Raw genomic sequence first — 22,012 nt, 5'->3', positions numbered from 1 at the left:
GCAAGGGGTATCGAGTTTAATCAGAAGAACGGCTGATTCTTCGCTATGCAGTTACAGCTGCGTAAGGTACGCGAAGCAGCAGCAACAGCAGCAAGGAGAGGAAAGTAAAAAAACGAGTTTTCGGCGAAACGTGGTTGCGCTCGTGAGGGAAAGAGAAAAATGGAGAAAAGAAGAAGGACCGTGTGGTAGGCAGTAACGCACTGAAGCACCCACACGCACAGAGAAAGGCTAAAAAGAAAGAGCCGGCTGCGTGTGCCGGCTGCCGTCGAGAATATATAGGCTCGAGCGCGAGATATTATACCCGATGGCAGGAGAGCGAGGCCCGGTGCTGAAAACACCTGTCCACCCTCCATACACACCGGAGTCTCGCCTCTTTGCCTCGCCAGTTGGTCGTTATTTTTTTCTCCCTCTCTCCGCTCCCCCGCGCGCGCGCCACACCGCCCTTTGTCCAAATCGTTCATATAAGCCTGTACTTGCTTTTCACGATCATCATTTTAAATCCGAAAGTCTTGCGGTGCGGAACGTCTACGAAAATATTCACGAAAATATATTTTTGTACATTCTCTCGTTTATTTACACTGCAATACGCTTTCGTTGTCGTTCGTAGATGCCATTATGAATAGGCCAATTGTGGTGATGGTGGTGATTCAGTGTTTCGCGTTCGTGTTTATCCTTGTCGCTGCCTCACCTAGCCATGGAATTAATCACGAGGATATTACCAGCAGCAACGACCCTGCGCTTCTTGAATTAAAAAATTCAATTCAACATGTGCGCGAACAATTGACCGCGATGATCGATCACCGACAACAGGATTATAACGCGCTCGAAGAAAGCCTCAAGCAATCTATGGAAAAAAATACGGAACTCACTGTCCTCAGGAATCAAGTTAAACAATTAAGGTATTTATTTTCATTCACTTTTTCTCTTTTTCCTACACATCTTTCTGTCTGAATTATTTTCCTCGCAAACTCTCCGTTGAATTCGAATATAAAGCATTTTTTACCACTCGCTTACACAGGAAAGAGGTAAACTCCCTTCGCGGCACCGGAAGCGGCAATGAGGCGAAGAATGAACGACTCAAAGTCAAATGGCTCGCGAGTGCGGTTACCGAGCTCAAAGCCGAGGTCGCCGAAGTCCTTGGAGCGAGAAACGCCAGCGAAGAATTTGCTCAACGCTCCAGAATGCAGAGCGAACTTGAACTCCTTCGCGGTGATGTCGCTCAGGTTGGCAGAGGAATTAGGGATCTCGGCGGACGGCTGGCCAAAATCGAAGCATCCCTTGGCACTATTCGACTCGATATTTTTGCTGTCAAAGAGCGAGCTGGACAATTGACTAGAATTTGTGCTGACGTTACCAGTCAGGTAATTATTCGCGATTTACGTAACTCCTCACATAAAAATTCACTTTCCCATTCACGCATTTTTCCTGTACCGCTCACCTCAAATATTCAACAAAATCGAAAAAAATTGTTTGAAAACATTTGAGAAAATCGATATCGCGAATTCAATTGGTCAACGTGAAGAATGTGAATTAAGGATTTAAATTTTGCACATAAAAACAATATTTTTGTATATTTCAATGAGCAAAGCGATCGAACATTTCAGTAATCTCATTAGAATGTTAAATCGATTAACGGCCAATGACAATGTAAATAATCAATGAAAAATCTGATGCCCTCGTTCATCGTACTGTACGAAATTTTTCCTTATTTCAAAACACTGAATTCGGGAATAATTTTTGCAGAGTATTCGTATAATTAATGCGATTGCAAATATTTGCGTACATTCATGTTTTGAATTTATAAATTTTATTCAAAATCAACTTGGTAACGTTTCGTATCTGAGAATAGTTCAGAACCGTAGATTTTTTGGCTCGTACATGGCTGCAAAAGAACGAATTCAAATGGTTCTGTGAGCAGTGAATACGAATAACGTCAAAGATAAAATTCAGGAGCGGTTGAGTAGAAAAGACCTGCACTAATTTTAGTTATTCCTTGAGGCACGTAGAATTGGTCAATTAATTTAAAAATCAAATCGGCCGACGATCGTATCTTGAAAATGTCCACTAACGAAGATTTTTTGACTTGTAAATGACTGCAAAAAAATAAAACCAAATGGTTTTTCGAGTAGTGTATAAATTACGTTAAAAAAACGAAATTCAAGAGGGGTCAAGCGTAGAGATCACCAAGTTGGCGTGGAATGCTTCGTGAATGTATATACACGAGAGGGAAAGAGGCGCTGTTTTTATGCTCATATCGTTGCGGATGTGTGAGGGCTGGGCAAGAGGACGAAGAAAGAGAAAGAGAGAGGAGGGTCGAGCGCGCACCTGCGGTCAGCCAGGTACTTGAGTGCCGGCAGCCGGCCTGCGGTGCGCGCCTTCATTTTTTTCTTTTTCTTCAATTTTTTTTATTCTCAATTCTCTTTTTTTTCATTCTTTCTTTCTCTCTCTCGGTTTTGGTGGCTAGCAGCTGCCACCCCGACCTCGAGTTGTCGTCCCCCTTATTCGACCGGGACCGTTGATGCGCTCGAACGTTATACTTTCCATCTTATTTCCCAACTCCACACCACACGCACACACACAGACACACACACCACAAATTTTATTCCATTCCATTAATTCCGTATCCAATTTACTTTTATTCATCGACTACAACAATAATTTTCTACTTTGTTGAGCTCTTTCCTTTTCGCATTTGGACTCGAATAGTTCGTTATGCAAAAAAGTTTTTTTTTTTTGTTACGCAACAGGAACTTTCCAACAATCATTTCTCGGACAATTTTTTTTTCGTCGAGAAGATATTTTGATTTTTAAATTTATTCAGTTCTTAACGTTCAACGGCTTTCCTTCTTGAGGAATCATGATTAATCGTGATCTTGAGAATAAATTGAAAAAATGCACTTTTGGTGTGTGTTAATTAACAGTCGAACTCACATATTCGTTGAATTAAATGTTTCAGCTGAGCACGGTCCAAATTGAGATGAAATCATTCAAGTGTCAAAATTCGGAGTCTTCGTCGTTGGAGAACAGCAATCGCATAACGGAGAGCGTAAACGAAAGGGGTGGAAACGATTATCACCGTCAAAGGCACGCGGGTCACCGGGTGGACGAGCGTTTGGCGAGTTTGGAGCGTAAAATCTCGATAGTGGCACGTAAGCGTGGAGTTCTTGAGAAGAGAGTGGTGTACGAGAATCAGGATGAATTGAAGCAGAAAATATTGAATTTGGAGAAGAGCCAATCGATAATGGAGAATCGAGTTGAAAACGTGAGCAAAGGGCTAGATGAAAAAGTGGGCAAAGTTGAAGAATCGATAATTCGTTTGTACGAGTCGCTGGAGAATATCGAGGAGAAAATCGAGAACAACAAGTCGGAGGAAAAGCGAGAACTTTCCAAGTTGGAGGTGAATGCTGCGAAGAAATACGCCGAGTTGTCGCTGACGAGAGAAGAGCTCGTTAATTTGCGCCGAACCGTGCAAGCACTCAGCGTCAGTGCGTCCAAGTTACAGGAGAAAAGCGATCTTCAAAGGGACACGATAACAAGCCTGAAATCTTCTTTGGTAAACGTAACGAGAACACGAAATCTCGAAGCATCTTCATCGTTGATCGGGCTCGAGGGAGCGAGCGGAATAACAAAGGAGTTAGAACGAGCGGAGGATGATTACAGAACGATGATCGAGTCTTTGCCTGCGAACTGCGAGGAGCATCACGACGGTTTAACGATGCTCGCACCGGGAGGTCAAGCTTTGCCACTTCTGGTTTCTTGCCGCCGCGGTTGGATCGTTATAGGCCGCCGAATTGACGGTACTGTTGATTTCGATAGAAAATGGAACGAGTATGCGGAAGGATTCGGTTCGCCGTTGAACGAGCTTTGGCTCGGAAACGAAGCGATACACAGACTTACTCGCGATAATTGTACGAGGCTGGGCATCGATCTCGTCGATATTTATGGCAACCGTTGGCGAGCCGAGTACCAAAACTTCAGAGTCGATTCCGACGAAACTGGATATCGAATGACCGTTTCGGGCTATTCCGGAAACGCTACCGACGCTTTCTCCTATCAAAATGGAATGGCTTTCAGCGCTAAGGACAAAGACATGGACACGAGCAGCTCCGATTGCGCAGCTAATTATCGAGGCGGATGGTGGTTCAGCCACTGCCAACATGCCAATCTCAACGGACGGTACTCCCTCGGACTCGCTTGGTACAGAGCTGATACCAATCAATGGATGGCTGTCGTATCCGCTGTCATGTCTATTCAACGAAAACAACAGTGCTGATCATCAGACTGTACTGTCAAATTCTCCATAACGTTATGAAAATTTCAAACTCACCAAAAAAAATCTACTTTTTAGTAGATTTTCCAGTCTACGCGAGTTTTTACTCGACATAATCAAAATTCGTATTCTTTCTGCTGTCGGAATCTATTATCAACGAAAAACTCTTCAGTCGAAATTCGCTATTTCAAACGGTACCAACCAAAACCACAATTTTCTCAAAAAAATCTGCGGAAAGTCGATTTTTCTGTATGATCGAGATCGTGGGCACAAAGAAAAATCGATTTTTTGCTTCTAGAATGACTGATTTCGAAAATGGTGGCTTTGGTTTTCGGAAAATCCAGTTTTGTTTAGAGTAAAACTGACATTAACACGATTAAGGAAAAACCGAAAGGATCTTCCGACGTTTTTGGAATCACTTATCTCGATATTACCAGATTTCACATAAATTATTCAGTCCAATTGTAGTTCTGATCAGATAAAACTGGAAATGGATAAAAAACTTTGTCGGATCTAGCAGAAACCAGTGAAATCGAGATTTGACTGAACGACGATCAAGTGAAACTTGCATCTGTAAAAAAATTCAGTTATAACTTGAATTCACTAGATAGATCAGGTTCTAACTCTGGTTTTAACGCTACTCACATTTCGTTAGCTACATATATATGCTCATACACTAATATATATAAACATAGACCAATAAGGCTCGTCCAAGCTGAACCAAAGAATTAACATATCGCCGCTCTCAGAGGATCCTTAGTCTCCTCTTTTGTACATAAAAACAAATAAAAATATATGAAAACTAGAAATTTTGTAGATTGCGGCTAATGCACCTGTAAAAATATTATACTATGAATGTACTATATAAAAGAGGAAAGAATAATATTCGTAGAATCTTGAAAAAATGAAGTTTTTTTGTCGCATTTTTATTTTTTTCTCTCAGCACCCGTACAGTTCTTGTAGTTAAAACATTGCTAAGGCCAATCAACGTTTTATCAGTCTGCTATTGAATATTTTTTTCTCCATTTTTAACTCTTCTCGTCCTTAGTAAAAAACATGACTTTTGCAAATTATCACATCACTCGTAGATCCATTTCTCTGCCCACGAAGACCAATCGAAAAGTTCTTTCTGCTCCTTGTCACCGAACCACAGGTTGATTTCCTTGTTTGCTGCCTCCACAGAATCCGAACCGTGGATGATGTTGCGACCAATCTGAATACAGTAGTCTCCACGAATTGTGCCAGGCTTAGAATCTTTCGGGTCGGTCTCACCCAACATCACTCGTCCAGTTTTTACTGCATTGAGACCCTCCCAGACCTGGATCATACGAAAATAACCATTTCCATGAGTGATTTTATTTCAAATTAATCTCCTGAGGAGTATTCATCATCTGTTCTCCATCAAATGCTGTTTCATCACACTTAGTTAATTTTATGGAAATTGGAAATATAGTGTACAATCAAACTGCATTACGAATGTAGAGTTATTAATATTCAAGATTACAGCAAACATTTGTAATAATGGAGTTTGGTAGAAGTTTATGGAGGTTTTGTTAAAATAATCAAAAATGAATTCGTTGTTTTGTTTTGATCAAATTTTTTTACCATTACTATTATATTATAGGAAAAAACTTTTTTTTTATATTCACATTTTTGCGTTTCGATGGATGGCTTTGTTTTTGCTTGTTTGAGTTTTTTTTACCGTTACGATTATGTCATAACGAATTTTTCTCTTAATTCAAGTTTTTGAGTTTTGATGGATGGTTGTCCATAAGGATACGAAACAAAAGAAAACCTGGTATACATTCATAGAAATTTGATCGTTGAGGTATAGCTGATGGAAAAGCAATAAGATTTTCGTAACGATAGGAATTTTGCTTCTTTCATTGTTGGAATCTTCGATCTTACCATTGGAACGACTGGACCGGTGCTCATGTACTTGACGAGACCAGGGAAGAACGGACGAGATGCCAAATCGGCATAATGTTTTTTCAGTAGCTCCTCTGAAGCCTATAAAAAAGGAGGAAAATTAATAATTTATGTAAAGAAATTATGAAAAATAATAAAAAAAAGGAGCCACGTGATTCGAAGCTCCTGACTTTTGTACCCAGGAAAGAGAAAAACTCGTTAACTAACCACAGTCATTTTCATGGCGACGAGTTTGAAGCCTTTTTCCTCGAAGCGTTGGATTATTTTACCAACGAGCCCGCGTTGAACGCCATCAGGCTTGATCATAATAAAAGTACGTTCAGTGTTCGCCATATTGTATTAAAATTCTAACGAATTAACAATGTAATAAAAAATTTCTAAAGGAGCCGGTGGCAGTTGCGAACGACTTGGCAGGACTCGAGGAAATGAGACACGAGACGGAAACGGCGAGGCACGAGTAGCGTCGGTCACGCGCATACGTGTCTGATCACATATAAATATATATGTATACAAAGAAGCGAAGGGCAATCCGTTCTCAATGAGAAGGGACGTAAGCTCTTAGTGATCCAATAAAGGAGATTTATTTTCTCTACCCAATTATCAAGACCCCCAAGGTCTATGTTCTTTGATATAAAGGTCAGAAATAATATTTCATCGGTATGAAACTTTTTTTTCAATTGTCGATTTCAAATTTCCCGCATTTTCTCGAAGCAGCTAATCTCGAACCCAGATTTACAAAAGCTACTATATTGTGGCCTTATCGACAAAAATACTCGGCTTTGAGATTCTACTCTTATCAGTGCATAAAAAGAACCCTGAGTATCCCACTTATTTACGTTTTGCAACCCTATGAATAAAATTTCTACTATTCGCCATTACGAGGGGTTTTTGCAAATTGAGCAAAAAGGGTATTGTTACGAAAAAGATCGCGCGCATTCGGTGGTAACGGCGGTAACCAACACAAGAGGTCAAGGGGAGGGTGAAAAAGAAGAGGGGATGATCTTCCTTCTCTGGCGATTACTGATCGTCACGATCGTCACTTCAAAATGGCGCTGGTCGAGACATCGCGTTCCTCCAGTTTGAGGTGAAAATAAAATTGACACAAAGACGTGCTTTGTTCTCAGAGCATTTATAGTGATTATTAACGTAGTTCATATTATTTTGTTCACTTTACTAATAACGAATGAGTTTTGTGTCAAACTAACATTGGTTTGTGAACGTCGACGAGTATTTCGGACTGGAAAGTTTCCGCATTGACTATACATATATATCTATATATATTACGGTATATACGTACAAAGCTCTTTCAAGTATATATATATATAAACATTGTGCGTGTGTGTTTGGTCGCGTCATCGTCGTCCATCATTCACGCGATAACGGGCAAAATTCGGTGTTGAAAAAAAAAGTGAAACAAACGAATTCCCGATGATGCAGTCGTCGCAGCCACAAGGACATCAACAAATCACCACAGCCGCAGCCGGTGGTGCAGCCGCTGCTGCTGGTGTTATCCTTAAAATGAATGAAATACAGCAGCTGTCCAGCGTGTCCACCGTTGGTACGCAGATTCACACACACACACACATTTTTTTTACACGTACGTTGAACACTCGATAATCCGATGAATCTCTTACTAATTCCAGGACTTTTGGAATTGGCTCACAGAGAATATCAAGCAGGCGATTATGAAAATGCAGAACGTCACTGCATGCAACTCTGGAGGCAGGAAACAACTAACACTGGAGTTTTATTACTTCTATCTTCTATACATTTCCAATGCCGCAGACTTGAAAAGTAAGCTGATTATACATTCTGTCTTTCTTTAATCCTTATTTTCAATCGTTTTTTGCACTTTGCCACAAAATTTTTGGAAAATTGGGAAATAAATTTGAGTTCAGATATACAGCATTTGCCGACAGTGCTGCGAATCTTTATTTTTCTTGTGTTTTCTTTGTTCTTGTTCTCGATTTTAGTCTTTGAAAATATATTTGAAACAAGTAAATTATTGCTTGCCACAGAAAAATTGTTTTTTGATGTATTAATATTATTTCATCTTCATATTTTCCATTGTTTTTTTTTTCAAATTATTATCCTGAAGTTGTTGGCAACTGCACTAGTCATATTTTCAACATTTCTATTACGATTTTTGGTTCTCTGTGTACAGTTTGAATGAATAATTTTTCTTTTGCATTCAGATCGGCGCATTACAGCGGATTAGCGATAAAACAGAATCCCTTATTGGCTGAAGCATACAGTAATTTGGGCAACGTTTACAAGGAGCGAGGACAGCTTCAGGAAGCCCTGGAGAATTATCGACATGCGGTCAGGCTAAAACCAGATTTCATTGACGGATACATAAATTTGGCAGCTGCTTTGGTAGCTGCCGGGGACATGGAACAGGCAGTCCAAGCTTATGTCACAGCTCTTCAATATAATCCTGCAAGTTTTTGAAAAGAACTTTTCTACGGCTAACTAAATTTTCATTTGTCAAATGGATGTTCAATCAGTTTTCAAAAACAATGAGGATAGCGAATATTGTAGTCGCATTCAGTAAACATTCAGTGGAAGGATGAAAAGTTTCTAAAAAATGGCAATGAAACCTCTTCATTAAAAAATTTGCAATTTTTTGAGATTCTGGTCAATTCAATAGAACGATTTTTGAAAAATTAATAATAGAAAATGAATTCTTGAGAATCGAATGAATTTTTTTTTTTTTGAATTCTTCAATGGGTCTAATGAACAATATTTTTTGTTTTTTTCTCCAGGATCTCTATTGCGTAAGGAGCGATCTGGGTAATCTTCTGAAAGCGCTGGCAAGATTGGACGAAGCAAAGGTACGAGCGATAAAGCGACGGAGGTTGTATTAAAGTATCGCAGCGTGAAATTCACTGCGAAATGACAATGAATGATAGTACATTATGGATTAATAAATACGTGACGCGGCAAATTACGTAGACGACTTGCAGTTGGACAGAAAATTACAAAAGTTAACGAAACAGAGAGAAAACAGTCGAAGGAGACCGTCGAAATGTTGTTTTTGTGCGAAGACGTCTGTCGTTGGTAATTACTAATCCAAAAACGTACCGCGTCGTGCTTACCACAAGCGCGAGGCGTCGGTCCGAGGGAATTCATTGCGCGAATGCCATTAAATCGCGCATGCACGAAAAAGCTGTCCCCTCTTATTGCGCGACCCTTACACATTTCCTTTTATACTTTTTCACTTTCTCTCTCTTTTCTCTCGTTTATAATCCTCCACACTTGTTTCGCGATGGTATTGAAGTGTTCATTGTTAGGATGTAATGAGAATCGAGCATTTTTTGTATTTTCATGATAACCCATTATTCAAATTTGTCTCGTAATATGATTTTTTTTGTTAAAATCATTAAATGACTTCAAAAATATAAAAAATTGAAATTTTGACTAATTTTCAGAGTCTAAACTTGTAGAAATGTTTTCAATCGGTGAATAACCAGATAAAAATTTCGATTTGATCCAACGTTGCAAACTTCAACATCATTTTACTCAAACTTTCTCACTTTTCATTCCCAACACGTTTTTTGTGTACATAAAGCTCGTGCGAACGAGCAGCAGCGCGTTTTCCGCGGCGATTGATCCTATTCGCTCCTACAATTCGAATATTATTCTCTTGTTTTTCCCCTCGTTTATCGTTTTGTTTTTACTGTAGGACGATGGAACATCTCTCAAGATCTGTGTATATTTTTTTACTCTCTTCCGTTAGAAAATCCTCGTAGGAAAATAACGGGATCAACGCCGCGGAATAAAAAAAGGATTCGGAGCCGACGCAGCCACCGGAGCAACATCAGCAGCGCGAGCGCGCGAAAGCAAATGTTTTCTACCTCTTAAGGCTCTCTTACAACGTAAAAAACCTTTTCCCGTTTCTTCTCCTTACCGATTCGAGAGGCGCTTGCATTTTCAAATATATTTTCTCGGTTTTACCATTTTTTGGCACAAAGATGTCTCAATCGAATGCGAAACTCAATGAAATTAAATTTTTTTTTATTCGCATCTCAAATTTGTGCCGAAAATCCGATTTTTGTGAGCAGAACATTTTTATAAATGTTAAAAAATCATTTTGTTTTGATATTTTCTGAGCAATACTGACTTTTCGTGTGAAATTTGAATTTCAATTTTTTCAATCGAGAATGGCCAAGATATTTGTGTCTGAAAAATGGATCAGCCAGAATTTGTGTTTTTTTAAAGCGAGATTCTCTACTCCTTTCACAATTCTCACTGCGTTTTGTTCGTACGAGCAAAACTGGCGCGAGATTTCTTGACCGTGGCATCGATACCTGAATCAATCTCCCATTCTGAGAAAAAAAATCGACGAACCGTCAAGAATTCTTCTCTGCAGCGCGGCGCTGGCGATCGCAAGGCAATCACATTCGACAATGAACGTCACAATTGAATTCTTATCAGTGAATGGTCTCGTTTTCAAAGTCAGTTAAGAAGGTTTGGGAAACTGATAGCTTCATGAAATCGACTGTGATTGCGCTGTTTCGTTTCTTCATTTATTTGTTTGTTTGAAAGTATTGAGCGGAGACACAAGAGGGGACAGCTTTTTGCAAATTTGTTTGAAGACCCATTCCCAAGGACCTTCGCTCCCTGATGAACCAAACGTTTTCCAATTTCCAACTCGCTCAGCCACGCCTCAAAATCTCCCAAATTCTCTTCATTTTTTTTTTTTTTTTTTTTTTTTTTTTTCAAATCGACGTGTTCTCGAGGTCACGAAAATAAAAACGGACAATTCCAATTGAAAAATTGAAGGAAAATCGTTGCAAAAACTGCATAAAATCAGTCGATCGACATTGATATCGAGGTTCGTCTCGTGTTTGGAGATTTGAAAATCCTCATCTTGAGCATATTTTGATGCTGACGTTCACAAAATTCAAATGATTTGCGGAGAAGGAAAATAGTAGGCTAATTGAGAAGAATACGGACAGAGAGTGGCTGACGAGTGTGGTAATTAGTAAGCAAAAGAAACGAAAGTTTTCGAGAGGCTGTTGATGATTTTGTGTACCAGCGCGATGTATTAAAAGGGGGAATCTCATGAGGTAAACTTGTTAGTAGAGAGAGAAAGTTTGGTGGGTTTGAGAAAGCTTGTATTTTTCAAAGAAAAAGAAAAACGATTAACGCAGCTGTCTTATTGTTGTGGATGGAATGATCGACTCTAGGAGGGGAACTCGGAGCTATGCACAATTGCTGATCAGTTTCCGCCGGTTCCTACGTCAATGCGGTGAAATTCTGAATCTGGTTATTCAGTAACACACACACACACTCTCTGTCTCTCAGTCTCTCTAAAAAGTTTAGTACGAGAGCGTTTATCGAGAGCCGGTTCTAATCGTCAGCTTCTTACCCAAGGGTAAAACGAAGGTAATGTAACTCCCGTGGCCGGTCTCGTTTTTTCAATTCCACGATATCCTCCATTTCCGTATTAACCAATTTTTCCTCGTATTATAGCTTTTTGCGACTTTTTTTTTTTTATTATTTCTTCATATTTCAGGAATTTCGATTTAAAAGTTGCTTTGTTAATCATTTTTTTTTTTTTTTTTCATTTTTATCCCGCAGTCATGCATACATGTAGTTTGCAACGAATTCCTGAGCCTCAAACCCCTTCAGAGACCGGCCGAATGTTAAGAAAAAAACCAAATTATATAAATCTGTTTTATTTAATTTTTAGGTATGGATTTTACGATCGCGACTGCGGCCCTCCTCTCGAAACGCGCGATCACTCGTCCATATTTTTTTCGTTTGGGTTGTTTGTTTCTTTTGGTGTTCATCTCGCTCCCTCATTCGCTCATTTTCTTTTCTCTCTCATTCTTCTGATTTATCTCACGGGAGCGTCACGCAGTCGCATTTATAAAAAGTAAAGGCAAAACACGTTTGTAACGAGTGCAATGTTAAATTGAGTTCTTGGGTCGTTGCGAAGGTTCGACTAATGAGGCTGGACGCATTCCAATCGATCGTCGACCCTTCTATCGTGACGCTCCTTGCGCGTATCGTTTGATCGATTCCTCGCTCGCATATCCTCTGCCTTACGTCGATAAAAAGTGTCAAATTTTCAATCTCGATTTCGCGACGAAGAAACCTTGACGAAATGTGTCAACAATTTTAACTCTCGATACTTTTTTTCCACGTTCGGCAATCTTTTTTCTTGACAATTTCATCCGAGGCACCATTATGTGAAAATAATGTGTTTCTTCACTCGGGAGAGTACGAGGAAAAGAATTATATGAAAACGAAAAACGAATTTGAACTTTGTCTTCGGAATGCAACGAAAAAAAAAACTGATTTTTTTTACTAATTTCTCGCCTTTTGTGAATCAGTGGTCCAGAGACTTTTTTTAAAAAAAGCATTTCAAAAAATTGGCAATTCACAGTAAAGTTGAAATAAAAAATAAAATTTCGTTGTATTTTGCAAGCGCAAACTTCAAAATCGTTCCTACATGCGTGTTGTCTCGCACTGCTCGTCATTGGAGAGTTTTACAGGCTCAATAAAAAAAGTGCTTTATTTTTTTTTGAGTCGAACCGAAACTCTTCGATCGACGAGCAGGTGGCCAGAGGCAAAAGGAAGAAGAAAAAATAGAACTGTGCGCGTTGCGGCGCGACAGAGCAAACGGAGAGAGACGGAGGGCCATCTGCGCGGCGCGAGCGCGAGCGCGTGCGTTAAAATGTTTCTCTTTCTCTATCTCCCTTCTTAATATCGTGGTTCGCGAACAATCCTTGATTTTAATGAAACGAAACTTTAATTTGGACTCCTCCAGGCTTGCTATCTCAAGGCCATCGAAACACGACCGGACTTTGCGGTCGCATGGAGCAATCTTGGATGCGTATTTAATGCCCAGGGTGAAATATGGCTGGCGATTCATCATTTTGAAAAAGCTGTCGCCCTAGATCCTAACTTCCTTGATGCTTACATCAATCTTGGCAATGTTCTCAAAGAGGCTCGCATCTTTGATCGGTAAGTTGACCTTGCTCTCTATCGATTTGTTTTCTATTCACTTATTTTCTTTCTTTCTTTCTTTCTTTCTGCACGCCTACTCTCTTCGCACTATGAGTGGGATTCGGCGCGTATTAGTCCTCTCGAGACTACGCCCTTTCGTTATTCTATTGATCCCTTGTTCGTACCGTAGGACCAAAATATCGTCTTGACGACAAGTTTTTTCGGATCTCGCGTCCGGAACTGCGATAAGAGACACTGCGGTGTTCTTCCTGTTTTTCTTTGAAATAATAAGCATTGAAAAATCGCCTTAAAACATTTTCACATGATTTTATACCCAATATAAATTTTACTCGGATTGTTTGTGTTTACAAAATTCTCGAAACGAGAATTTTTCATAAATATTTTCGAAATGTTCCATTTTCATGAAAATTTTTCAATATGGACCTTTCGATCAAAATATATGGTACGCCATCGAATAGTCATTAGAAACTGAATTTTCGGAAGTTGTCATAAATTGACGGTTCGATTTACCCGCGAATCGATATCAAATCCCAAACGTTTGGAGGTCATTTTTAAAGGGAGAATTTATCGGATTTGTATTCAATTCAAACCATTATCGAAATTATAAAGATTCCCGTTTCATCGAGCTCCGAATACAAACGATTTAATACGTCAATCAAAGTAATCCGTGCATAAATTCTCTTTGAGTAAAAGAAAGTAATTAAAAGTTGCGTGTTGCGGAATAATCGTTAGCAATATGGAGGCTTGGGTTTTAAATCTTCCTCGATAATAATAATCTCGCTGGATGTAACTCTGTGCCTGGATAATCCGGAGCTAAAAAGTTTGATAAATTGCGTATACGGCGAGAATTGGTTGAATTGGAGAATGCGCGTGAGAGAGGAAGAGGGAGCTCGAGAGTCCTGGTAACAGTGAAGGAGGGAGTGAAGAAGAAGGCACAGCGTCGGCGCCAGAGCGATGAAAGGGTGGCCACTATCGTCAGGACTGCCGCGGGGGGAGAGTCCCCGGCGCCGAGCGAGCCAGTAGTTTAGTTCGTAGCCTCAGGAACACCTCGTCCATTCTTCTAACTTTCCACGATTCGTCCTTCTGAACCTTCTCTCTCTCTCTCTCTCTCTTCCACCCTCTCACTTTTTTCATTCACTTTATCGAGCCCCCATATTTTTATCTCGTCCTTCCTAATCTCTAAAATTCTCTTGTCTCATTTATCTAGAGGTGGCCCGGAAGGGTAGACCAATAATTTCGCGGAAAACACGCTTAATTATTAAAATTTGTCTAATTAAATAACAAATAAATGTCAAATGAAATATTAGAAAGTATATTTGCTGTGAATAAAATTGAGTAATAACCGTACAGTCAATGAATAAAGTCAATTATGGCGGAAGGGATGCTTTTCCCGAGAGAATTGAGCAGCAACGAGTGCGTCGTTGCCGATGAAGTCCGTGCGATTATCGCACTCGAATAATTGCGTCGTCAAACGGAGAAAAAAACGAGGCGCAACCCAGCCATTTGGGACCTTGAACGTGTAATATTTCGTGTTTGTATCTCGCACGTTTAATCCTTGTTCCTATAAATCCTTCCACACTCGTTGTCGAAGGTAATAGAAGATAAATAACTGTTTCGTAAGTCGATGAAAATATCGTCGCGTTGAATTTTCGTGGGCTGATCCTCTGGGAGGAGGGGGTCTTTGCCAAGCATGGATAAGGAGGAATGGAGTACCAATGCGTTATCGTTTACACCGTGATATCACCCTCCAGCACTGTCGCACCCTCCTTTCGACTCCAGTTAGAAAGTACCATAGCTCGACCCGCACCACCCGGATGTGTCGCCTGGATTATATCGTGGATCAAAAGGTTTATCCTTCGATACAAAAACAACCACTTTAACAGGAGATACCATGCACGCGTCATAGACTAATTTATATTTTATATTGAAAAACTGTCTTGCGTTATAGATTTATCCCAAGGCCCTAAGAGTTAATGAAACTCTTGTACGTCAGTGTGCACTAAACTTTGTTTATTTATGTTCCTAATGATAATTTTTATGATTACAGAGCGGTTGCAGCTTACCTCAGAGCTCTTAATCTCAGTCCCAACAATGCAGTCGTTCACGGAAATTTGGCTTGCGTGTATTATGAACAGGGGTCAGTATTATGCGTTTGAATAAGCTACAAATTTTACAATATTTTTTGAAGTTTGAATGTTTGAGTTTAAAATTTTATATTTTTATGTTCAGTTATATAAATAAGTCAGAATTTATGCTGGAACATTTGGAAATTAGATTTTAGATAGTGAACATTTTTTACAATCATTACTTCTTCATTATGAGACTTGGAACGATTTAAAATGTTGTTTTACTTTGTAAAGGCTCATCGATTTGGCGATCGATACGTATCGCCGAGCGATCGAACTACAACCCAACTTCCCTGATGCCTATTGCAATTTGGCGAATGCGCTCAAGGAAAAGGGTCAGGTGGTGGAAGCCGAAGAGTGTTACAACACCGCTCTTCGGCTCTGCCCGACTCATGCCGATTCACTCAACAATCTCGTAAGCATATTCACTAAAACGTTGAAAAGAAGAAATTTGAGATGGTATTTTTGAGCTTCTTGAGCTTTTTCCGGGTCCTTCAGACCCGAGAATACACTTCTGCGGTTAACGTCGCGGGTAGGTTGATCTTAGACCTTAACGATTTGATTTTTTTTTTTTTCACGTGACCCCCGCAACAAAGAATATTCTACTCCTAAAAAGAATAGGCAGAATCCGACTAGTGGCTGGGGGCCGCCGATTTGGTGGTTTACTCTAAGATAAAGTCTCATTCGCTTAAAATTTGATGATGAAAACTGTAAACATAAAAATTCTCGAAGTAATAAGAAAGAGAAGTATTCTCATATTTTATAACGTGTACGATCCTTTTATCGTTTGTTATCGGAATGTTGAAGATTTTTTTGAGTCGTTAAAAAGGTCGGAGAACCGCAAATATTTGATAAAAACGAGAAAACCATCGAAAAAAAGGAAAAAATCAGTTTTTCAGTACAAATATAGAGCTAGATTGAAAGTGCGTGGTTACAAAGTCAAATTAACTATTGAACAATGAATTGTTTCTAGGCAAATATAAAACGAGAACAGGGCTACATCGAGGAAGCAACGAGGCTCTATTTGAAGGCGCTCGAAGTGTTTCCGGAATTTGCAGCGGCGCATAGTAACCTCGCGTCGGTATTACAACAGCAAGGAAAACTTAACGAGGCACTGATGCATTATAAAGAGGCGATAAGGATTCAGCCGACGTTCGCTGATGCGTACTCGAACATGGGCAACACGCTTAAAGAGATGCAAGATATTCAGGGCGCGTTGCAATGTTACACGAGAGCGATTCAGATCAATCCAGCGTTCGCCGATGCTCATTCCAATCTCGCCTCGATCCACAAAGATTCGGGAAACATTCCCGAGGCCATACAATCTTACAGAACGGCCCTAAAACTCAAGCCCGATTTTCCAGACGCTTATTGCAACCTCGCTCACTGCCTACAGATCGCCTGCGATTGGACCGACTACGAGGCTCGTATGAAGAAACTCGTTTCTATCGTTGCCGAACAACTAGATAAAAACAGGTTACCCAGCGTGCATCCACATCATTCGATGCTTTATCCACTTTCTCACGATTTTCGTAAAGCGATCGCTGCACGTCACGCCAATCTCTGTATCGAAAAGGTGAGGAAATCCCCACTCAAATTTGCATTTCCTGGTCTATTGATATTTTTTCATGATATCACTATTCGAAAATCGTAATTTGAAGTATGCGTTTATGATATCTGCACATGTCACATGTAAATATTCAAAATTCGAGTTGAACATTAATGTTTTTTGACATCATACAAACGTTGTAGTATGAAAATTGTTCGTTTATTTATGATACATCGTTCATGAATCCTGAAAATTGTTTTGAAATTTTGTTTTTTCTTGTTCTTCACTATTGAGTTATATTTTTCTTGTTATTCTTTCGCAGATTCACGTATTGCACAAACAGCCGTACAAGTATCCTCGAGAAATCGGCACAAGACTAAAAATCGGTTACGTATCATCAGATTTCGGAAATCATCCAACGAGTCATTTGATGCAATCGATTCCTGGTCTTCACGAAAAGGGAAACGTCGAAATTTTTTGTTATGCTCTCAGTACCGACGACGGAACGAATTTCCGTTCGAAAATAGCTCGCGAAGCCGAACATTTTATTGACTTATCACAAATTCCTTGTAATGGAAAAGCTGCTGATCGTATTAATTCCGACGGGATTCACATATTGGTCAATATGAACGGTTACACGAAGGGAGCAAGGAATGAAATATTCGCCCTCAGGCCCGCGCCTGTTCAGGTCATGTGGCTCGGATACCCCGGCACTTCCGGCGCCAGTTTCATGGATTATCTTATTACTGACGAGGTCACTTCGCCTCTTGAGTTAGCACCACAATACAGCGAGAAACTCGCTTACATGCCAAACACATATTTCATCGGCGATCATCGGTACGTTTTCTCTTCGCCATTTCCGCTTCTAGTATCTTTTTCATTATCAAGTTCTGTTTATAGTTTTTCTCATTTTTCGTTTATCTTCATGATCGCTTTCTAATGCAGAAGTTTTGTTTTTTATAAAAGCCATCTTTAATGTTTTAAAAATTCCAAAATAATTTTATTCCGAAGGCTTTTGTTTATTCACGAGGATTTTCTTCATTCGAAAGTTTTTATAAGTTATTTTCATCGCTCTTCAATAAAGTATTGATTTGGAAAGTAGAAAAAAAGGACAGCGATCGATACCGAGTCGACGGACGTCATAACAGTCGCACATCCAAGTACTGGCTGTGCGAGATCCTCAAAGCCGTAAACCGACCGCATAACCGCAGCTGTTCTTTTGTTCTGCTGATATTTTGACTACTTTATTTTTGTTCGTGCGATTTTTATTTGTTTTGCCCATTCCTTTATCATCGTTATGCATTTTTTGTTCATTCTTGCGGTTTACTTTCTTCATTCGTTGATTCATCCTTTGAACTGTTATATTCATAGTACGTATCAATGTTTTTTTTTAATTTTTTGTTTTTCTGACATTTTGGCACCGTCTTCACGTCTGAGTGAACTTGCTGCAACTGCTTCAAGTTTTTTTTTCTTCATTAAAAAATGGATTATTATTAAAGTGTAGTGACATTAATCCATTGATATTTCCTTGGACGAGTCACTAATTTTCTCTATTCTTTATTCACCAGCCAAATGTTCCCACACTTGAAAGAACGCCTTATTCTCACGGATAAATTGAGCATCAAGGGCAAGGTTGCAGACAACGTTGCCGTTATTAACGCGACAGATCTCTCACCCATGATAGAAAACACAATGGTCAAAGAAATTCGTGAGATTGTCGTTGCCGATTCGAAGAACAAACCGGTCGAGATTTCCCTCAAAGTTGCCGAACTTCCGACAACCACACCCATCGAAACGATGATCGCTTCCGGTCAATGTCAAATGTCGGTAAATGGCGTTGTCGTACAAAACGGAATGGCCTCGACACCGGTCAATACAAAAACTGCTACGGGTGAAGAGGTTCCACAAAATATTGTCATTACGACGAGGCAACAATACGGATTGCCCGAAGATGCAGTTGTTTATTGCAATTTCAATCAATTATACAAAATCGATCCTCTCACCTTGCACATGTGGGCACATGTGAGTCGAACATTATTCATACAAATTTCTTTGCGGTGTTACAAATGATACTGGAGAATTCGTCGAAATGCTGTACACCATTTTCTCTAGTAAAATTCAGAATATTATTAGAGTATCGGGTCTGATCAACAATTGGAAAAAAGTTTGAAGCCAATTTACAATTTATATTATATTTTCATTGAAACTGAATTATGTAAAATTCAAAAAATCTCTCGAGTACTTGAAAAAATCAGACATTTTTAGACTTCCCACGCTTTTTCTGATTTTATGTCATTCGACACAAAAACTGGATTTTCTGTTGCTACTATGGCAAAAGAAATAAGTGTAGCATTGAATATTAAGTCTGCTTTTATATTTTATTGAATTGGAATTACTGAAAACCGTGTAATATTTTAACTTCAAATTTTTGAAACATACCGAAAGAGTGAGAAATTAGAATTCAAGATTGCAAGTAATAAAGTGAAGATTTGATTTGAAATTACAGATTCTAAAGCACGTCCCAAATTCGGTTCTTTGGCTGTTGAGGTTTCCGGCAGTTGGTGAACCAAATTTACAGGCAACCGCACAGCAACTCGGACTTTCACCGGGTCGAATTCTGTTCAGTAACGTAGCGGCAAAAGAAGAACATGTCAGACGCGGTCAACTCGCGGACGTTTGCTTGGATACTCCGCTGTGTAATGGTCACACAACGAGTATGGATGTGCTATGGACCGGCACACCGGTCGTTACTTTACCGGGCGAAACTCTCGCATCTCGGGTCGCTGCCAGTCAACTCAATACTCTTGGTTGCCCAGAATTGGTTGCTCGTACTCGTCACGAGTATCAAGACATTGCCATTCGTCTTGGGACTGACCGGGAATAGTACGTTGATCTATTTTCATTCAATTTATTCATTTTTGCAGTCAATCCCGCTTAATTCAATATCGTGAACATTTTCCTTCCTTTTCGTTTTATAAAATATTATTATCGAAAAAAGGGTGCTCCGTTTTCATAAATTTTATAATTATTTTTCTGTAAATCTTGATCATTCAATTTTTCCGACGTTTCGTCCCCTTTGTACTTCGAGAAATGCAATTTTCTTGGAACTGGTACTGCACTCCAATGTATTTAATTTAATGTCGGTAAATTTTAATAATTCGGATATTTTTTTCCGTTTTTATTTTTAAAAAGCTCAATCTTTGAAAATAAGCGTTTCAACTTATTTGACAAAACTCCTAATATGTTACGATTGTTATATTTTTTCAAAATCATTTTCATTTTTTTCACTTAAAATTTTAAAATACTTGACGAATTGACATAAAAATAACCAATTTTATGTAACTTTCGATAATTTACTAGTTTTTTAAATCGAAACAAACTTATAAATTCGATTTACCATCAGACTATTCAGATCAATCCAGCGCTGTTAGCCATTTGATTAAATGAGGTCATTAAAAGAATTCTCAAGTACTGAAAAGTTCAATCTATTCAACGCTCAATAAACAGCTATTATCTGAGCACTAAATTGCTCAATATTGCTTTAATCATTCCACTAATTACGTTTTCAAGATTCTTCACACTCAAATTAAATTTGTATCCAAGAATCCAGCATTAATCTCATTTTCTTAATTGAATTGTAGTCAATTATCGATTCAATGTCCCGTGGCAGATTTTTCCAGTTCACGTTAACTTCACATTCAATAATGATGGTTATTTCAATGAAGAGTTATGCAACTGATTTCGAATGATGTAGTTGAATCGAGAAATAGGAATTTCATACTAATTAAGCAATATTTAAAATTTTTCCACAGTCTCAAAGCCATACGCGCCAAAGTTTGGAAGGCTCGATCGGACAGTCCATTGTTCAACTGTAAAATGTATGCGGCAGGAATGGAGATGTTGTACAAGAAGATGTGGGAGCGTTTTGCGCGGGGTGAAAAGCCGGATCATTTGGCAGCGATTGACAAGCCGATGATAATTGAATCTCAGAAGCAGCCGACGACGACGGCGCCTTAAAGATGAATTAAGAAACGAAACAAGTGACAAAAAAATAATGGCGGAAGAAGCACACGCATTGCTGTGGGATGAATGAATAAATATGTGTAATAGGCTTTACATATATTTACGGTCTCGGGGGAAGGAAAAAAAACGTTACAACTATGATGACATTGTTCCTAGCCTCTAGACGCGTACGTCGACTAATGTTAATTATTATTTCTCAACACTTTTTTCCTCTATTTTTCACTTAATCCGAACATTTCGAGAAAAACAATCGTAGCTCGTAGCTCCCTTTTTCTCTTTCTCTTTTTCCTTCACAGTCTCGATTCCCGGAGGGAATTTCTCATTCAACCGTTAAGGACACTACAATTGTAAATAAGTAAAAAAGAAAAAGGAAAGAAGCAAATGACGCGGTTGATTATTACTTATACGATACGAGGCGATCTGCGGTATTAATTTAATGAGAGAGAAAAAAAAACAAGAAAACAACACCGCGATTGCGTGCAAGGATATGGAGAACAAAAAACACACATGTGTAGCGTACTAGTTTACTTTTGCTCGTATAGCGCGATATCGATTGACGTATTGAGAGAAACGACGAAAAACAGAAAAATAAAGGACGAATATGTATAAATATTGTTTTTTCGGACTGGAGACGACGGAATCAACGATCGGCGCTTGCGCCGCTACTAAAACCTCCCCCCAACTTTCTGACTATAGTATCGATTCAACAGCCTAATGAGAAACTGGGTCGATGCTGCTTTTTTCATCCCCTACTCTCTCTCGCTCTCGTCTTGGCCCCTGGGAGAACTTGGTGAAGTTTTATAGCGTGCTCCTCAAGATTCACCGATAAAAATACGACCATCAACTTCAAGACGAATCCCAATAGAATTTAATTATTCCTATAAAAAGCTAACGGGTTTTGATTGCTACTCACGATTATTTGCGAAACTTTCATTGGGCACACGAGCGATTTAGTCTCTCGAGAAAATCGAAGTTTGTAGGCTAAGTTAATTAGTCAAATTCGATGAGCCTGAGATGCTCTTCGACGAGGACGTCACGTAACTTTCCCGAGATTCCAAAGCACTCGGCGTTGAAATTAGTTGACAAAAGAAAATTGTGCATGCACTTGGCTAGAAAGTTCAAAAAAGCACTTGC

General features: G+C 39.3%; 3 protein-coding genes across 3 annotated transcripts; 2 read left to right on the top strand and 1 right to left on the bottom strand.

The window, feature by feature from the left end:
• Positions 1-119: 119 nt before the first annotated feature.
• Positions 120-5,179, top strand: sca (scabrous). The gene is made up of 3 exons (XM_043430643.1): positions 120-899; positions 1,019-1,361; positions 2,957-5,179. Exons 1-3 carry the CDS (start codon positions 616-618, stop codon positions 4,271-4,273), a joined length of 1,944 nt encoding a protein of 647 aa, XP_043286578.1. The 5' UTR covers positions 120-615; the 3' UTR covers positions 4,274-5,179.
• awd (nucleoside diphosphate kinase) lies at positions 5,176-6,639 on the bottom strand. Its single transcript, XM_043430644.1, has 3 exons — positions 6,407-6,639; positions 6,179-6,280; positions 5,176-5,588 (listed from the first exon to the last, which is right to left on the bottom strand). The coding sequence occupies exons 1-3, from the start codon at positions 6,530-6,532 to the stop codon at positions 5,349-5,351; spliced, it is 468 nt and encodes a 155-aa protein (XP_043286579.1). The 5' UTR covers positions 6,533-6,639; the 3' UTR covers positions 5,176-5,348.
• Positions 6,640-7,238: 599 nt separating this feature from the next.
• sxc (O-linked N-acetylglucosamine (GlcNAc) transferase sxc) lies at positions 7,239-21,488 on the top strand. The gene is made up of 12 exons (XM_043430641.1): positions 7,239-7,757; positions 7,843-7,993; positions 8,395-8,638; positions 8,965-9,033; positions 12,981-13,177; positions 15,228-15,317; positions 15,541-15,721; positions 16,280-16,882; positions 17,178-17,692; positions 18,424-18,877; positions 19,362-19,738; positions 20,668-21,488. The coding sequence occupies exons 1-12, from the start codon at positions 7,628-7,630 to the stop codon at positions 20,870-20,872; spliced, it is 3,216 nt and encodes a 1,071-aa protein (XP_043286576.1). The 5' UTR covers positions 7,239-7,627; the 3' UTR covers positions 20,873-21,488.
• Positions 21,489-22,012: the final 524 nt, after the last annotated feature.

The sequence above is a fragment of the Venturia canescens genome, chromosome 10 (genome assembly GCF_019457755.1).
Source record: "Venturia canescens isolate UGA chromosome 10, ASM1945775v1, whole genome shotgun sequence".
Taxonomy (NCBI): Eukaryota; Metazoa; Arthropoda; class Insecta; order Hymenoptera; family Ichneumonidae; genus Venturia; species Venturia canescens.
Note: the sequence above shows the minus strand (reverse complement) of the source record. Positions and strands in the feature narration are given on the sequence as shown.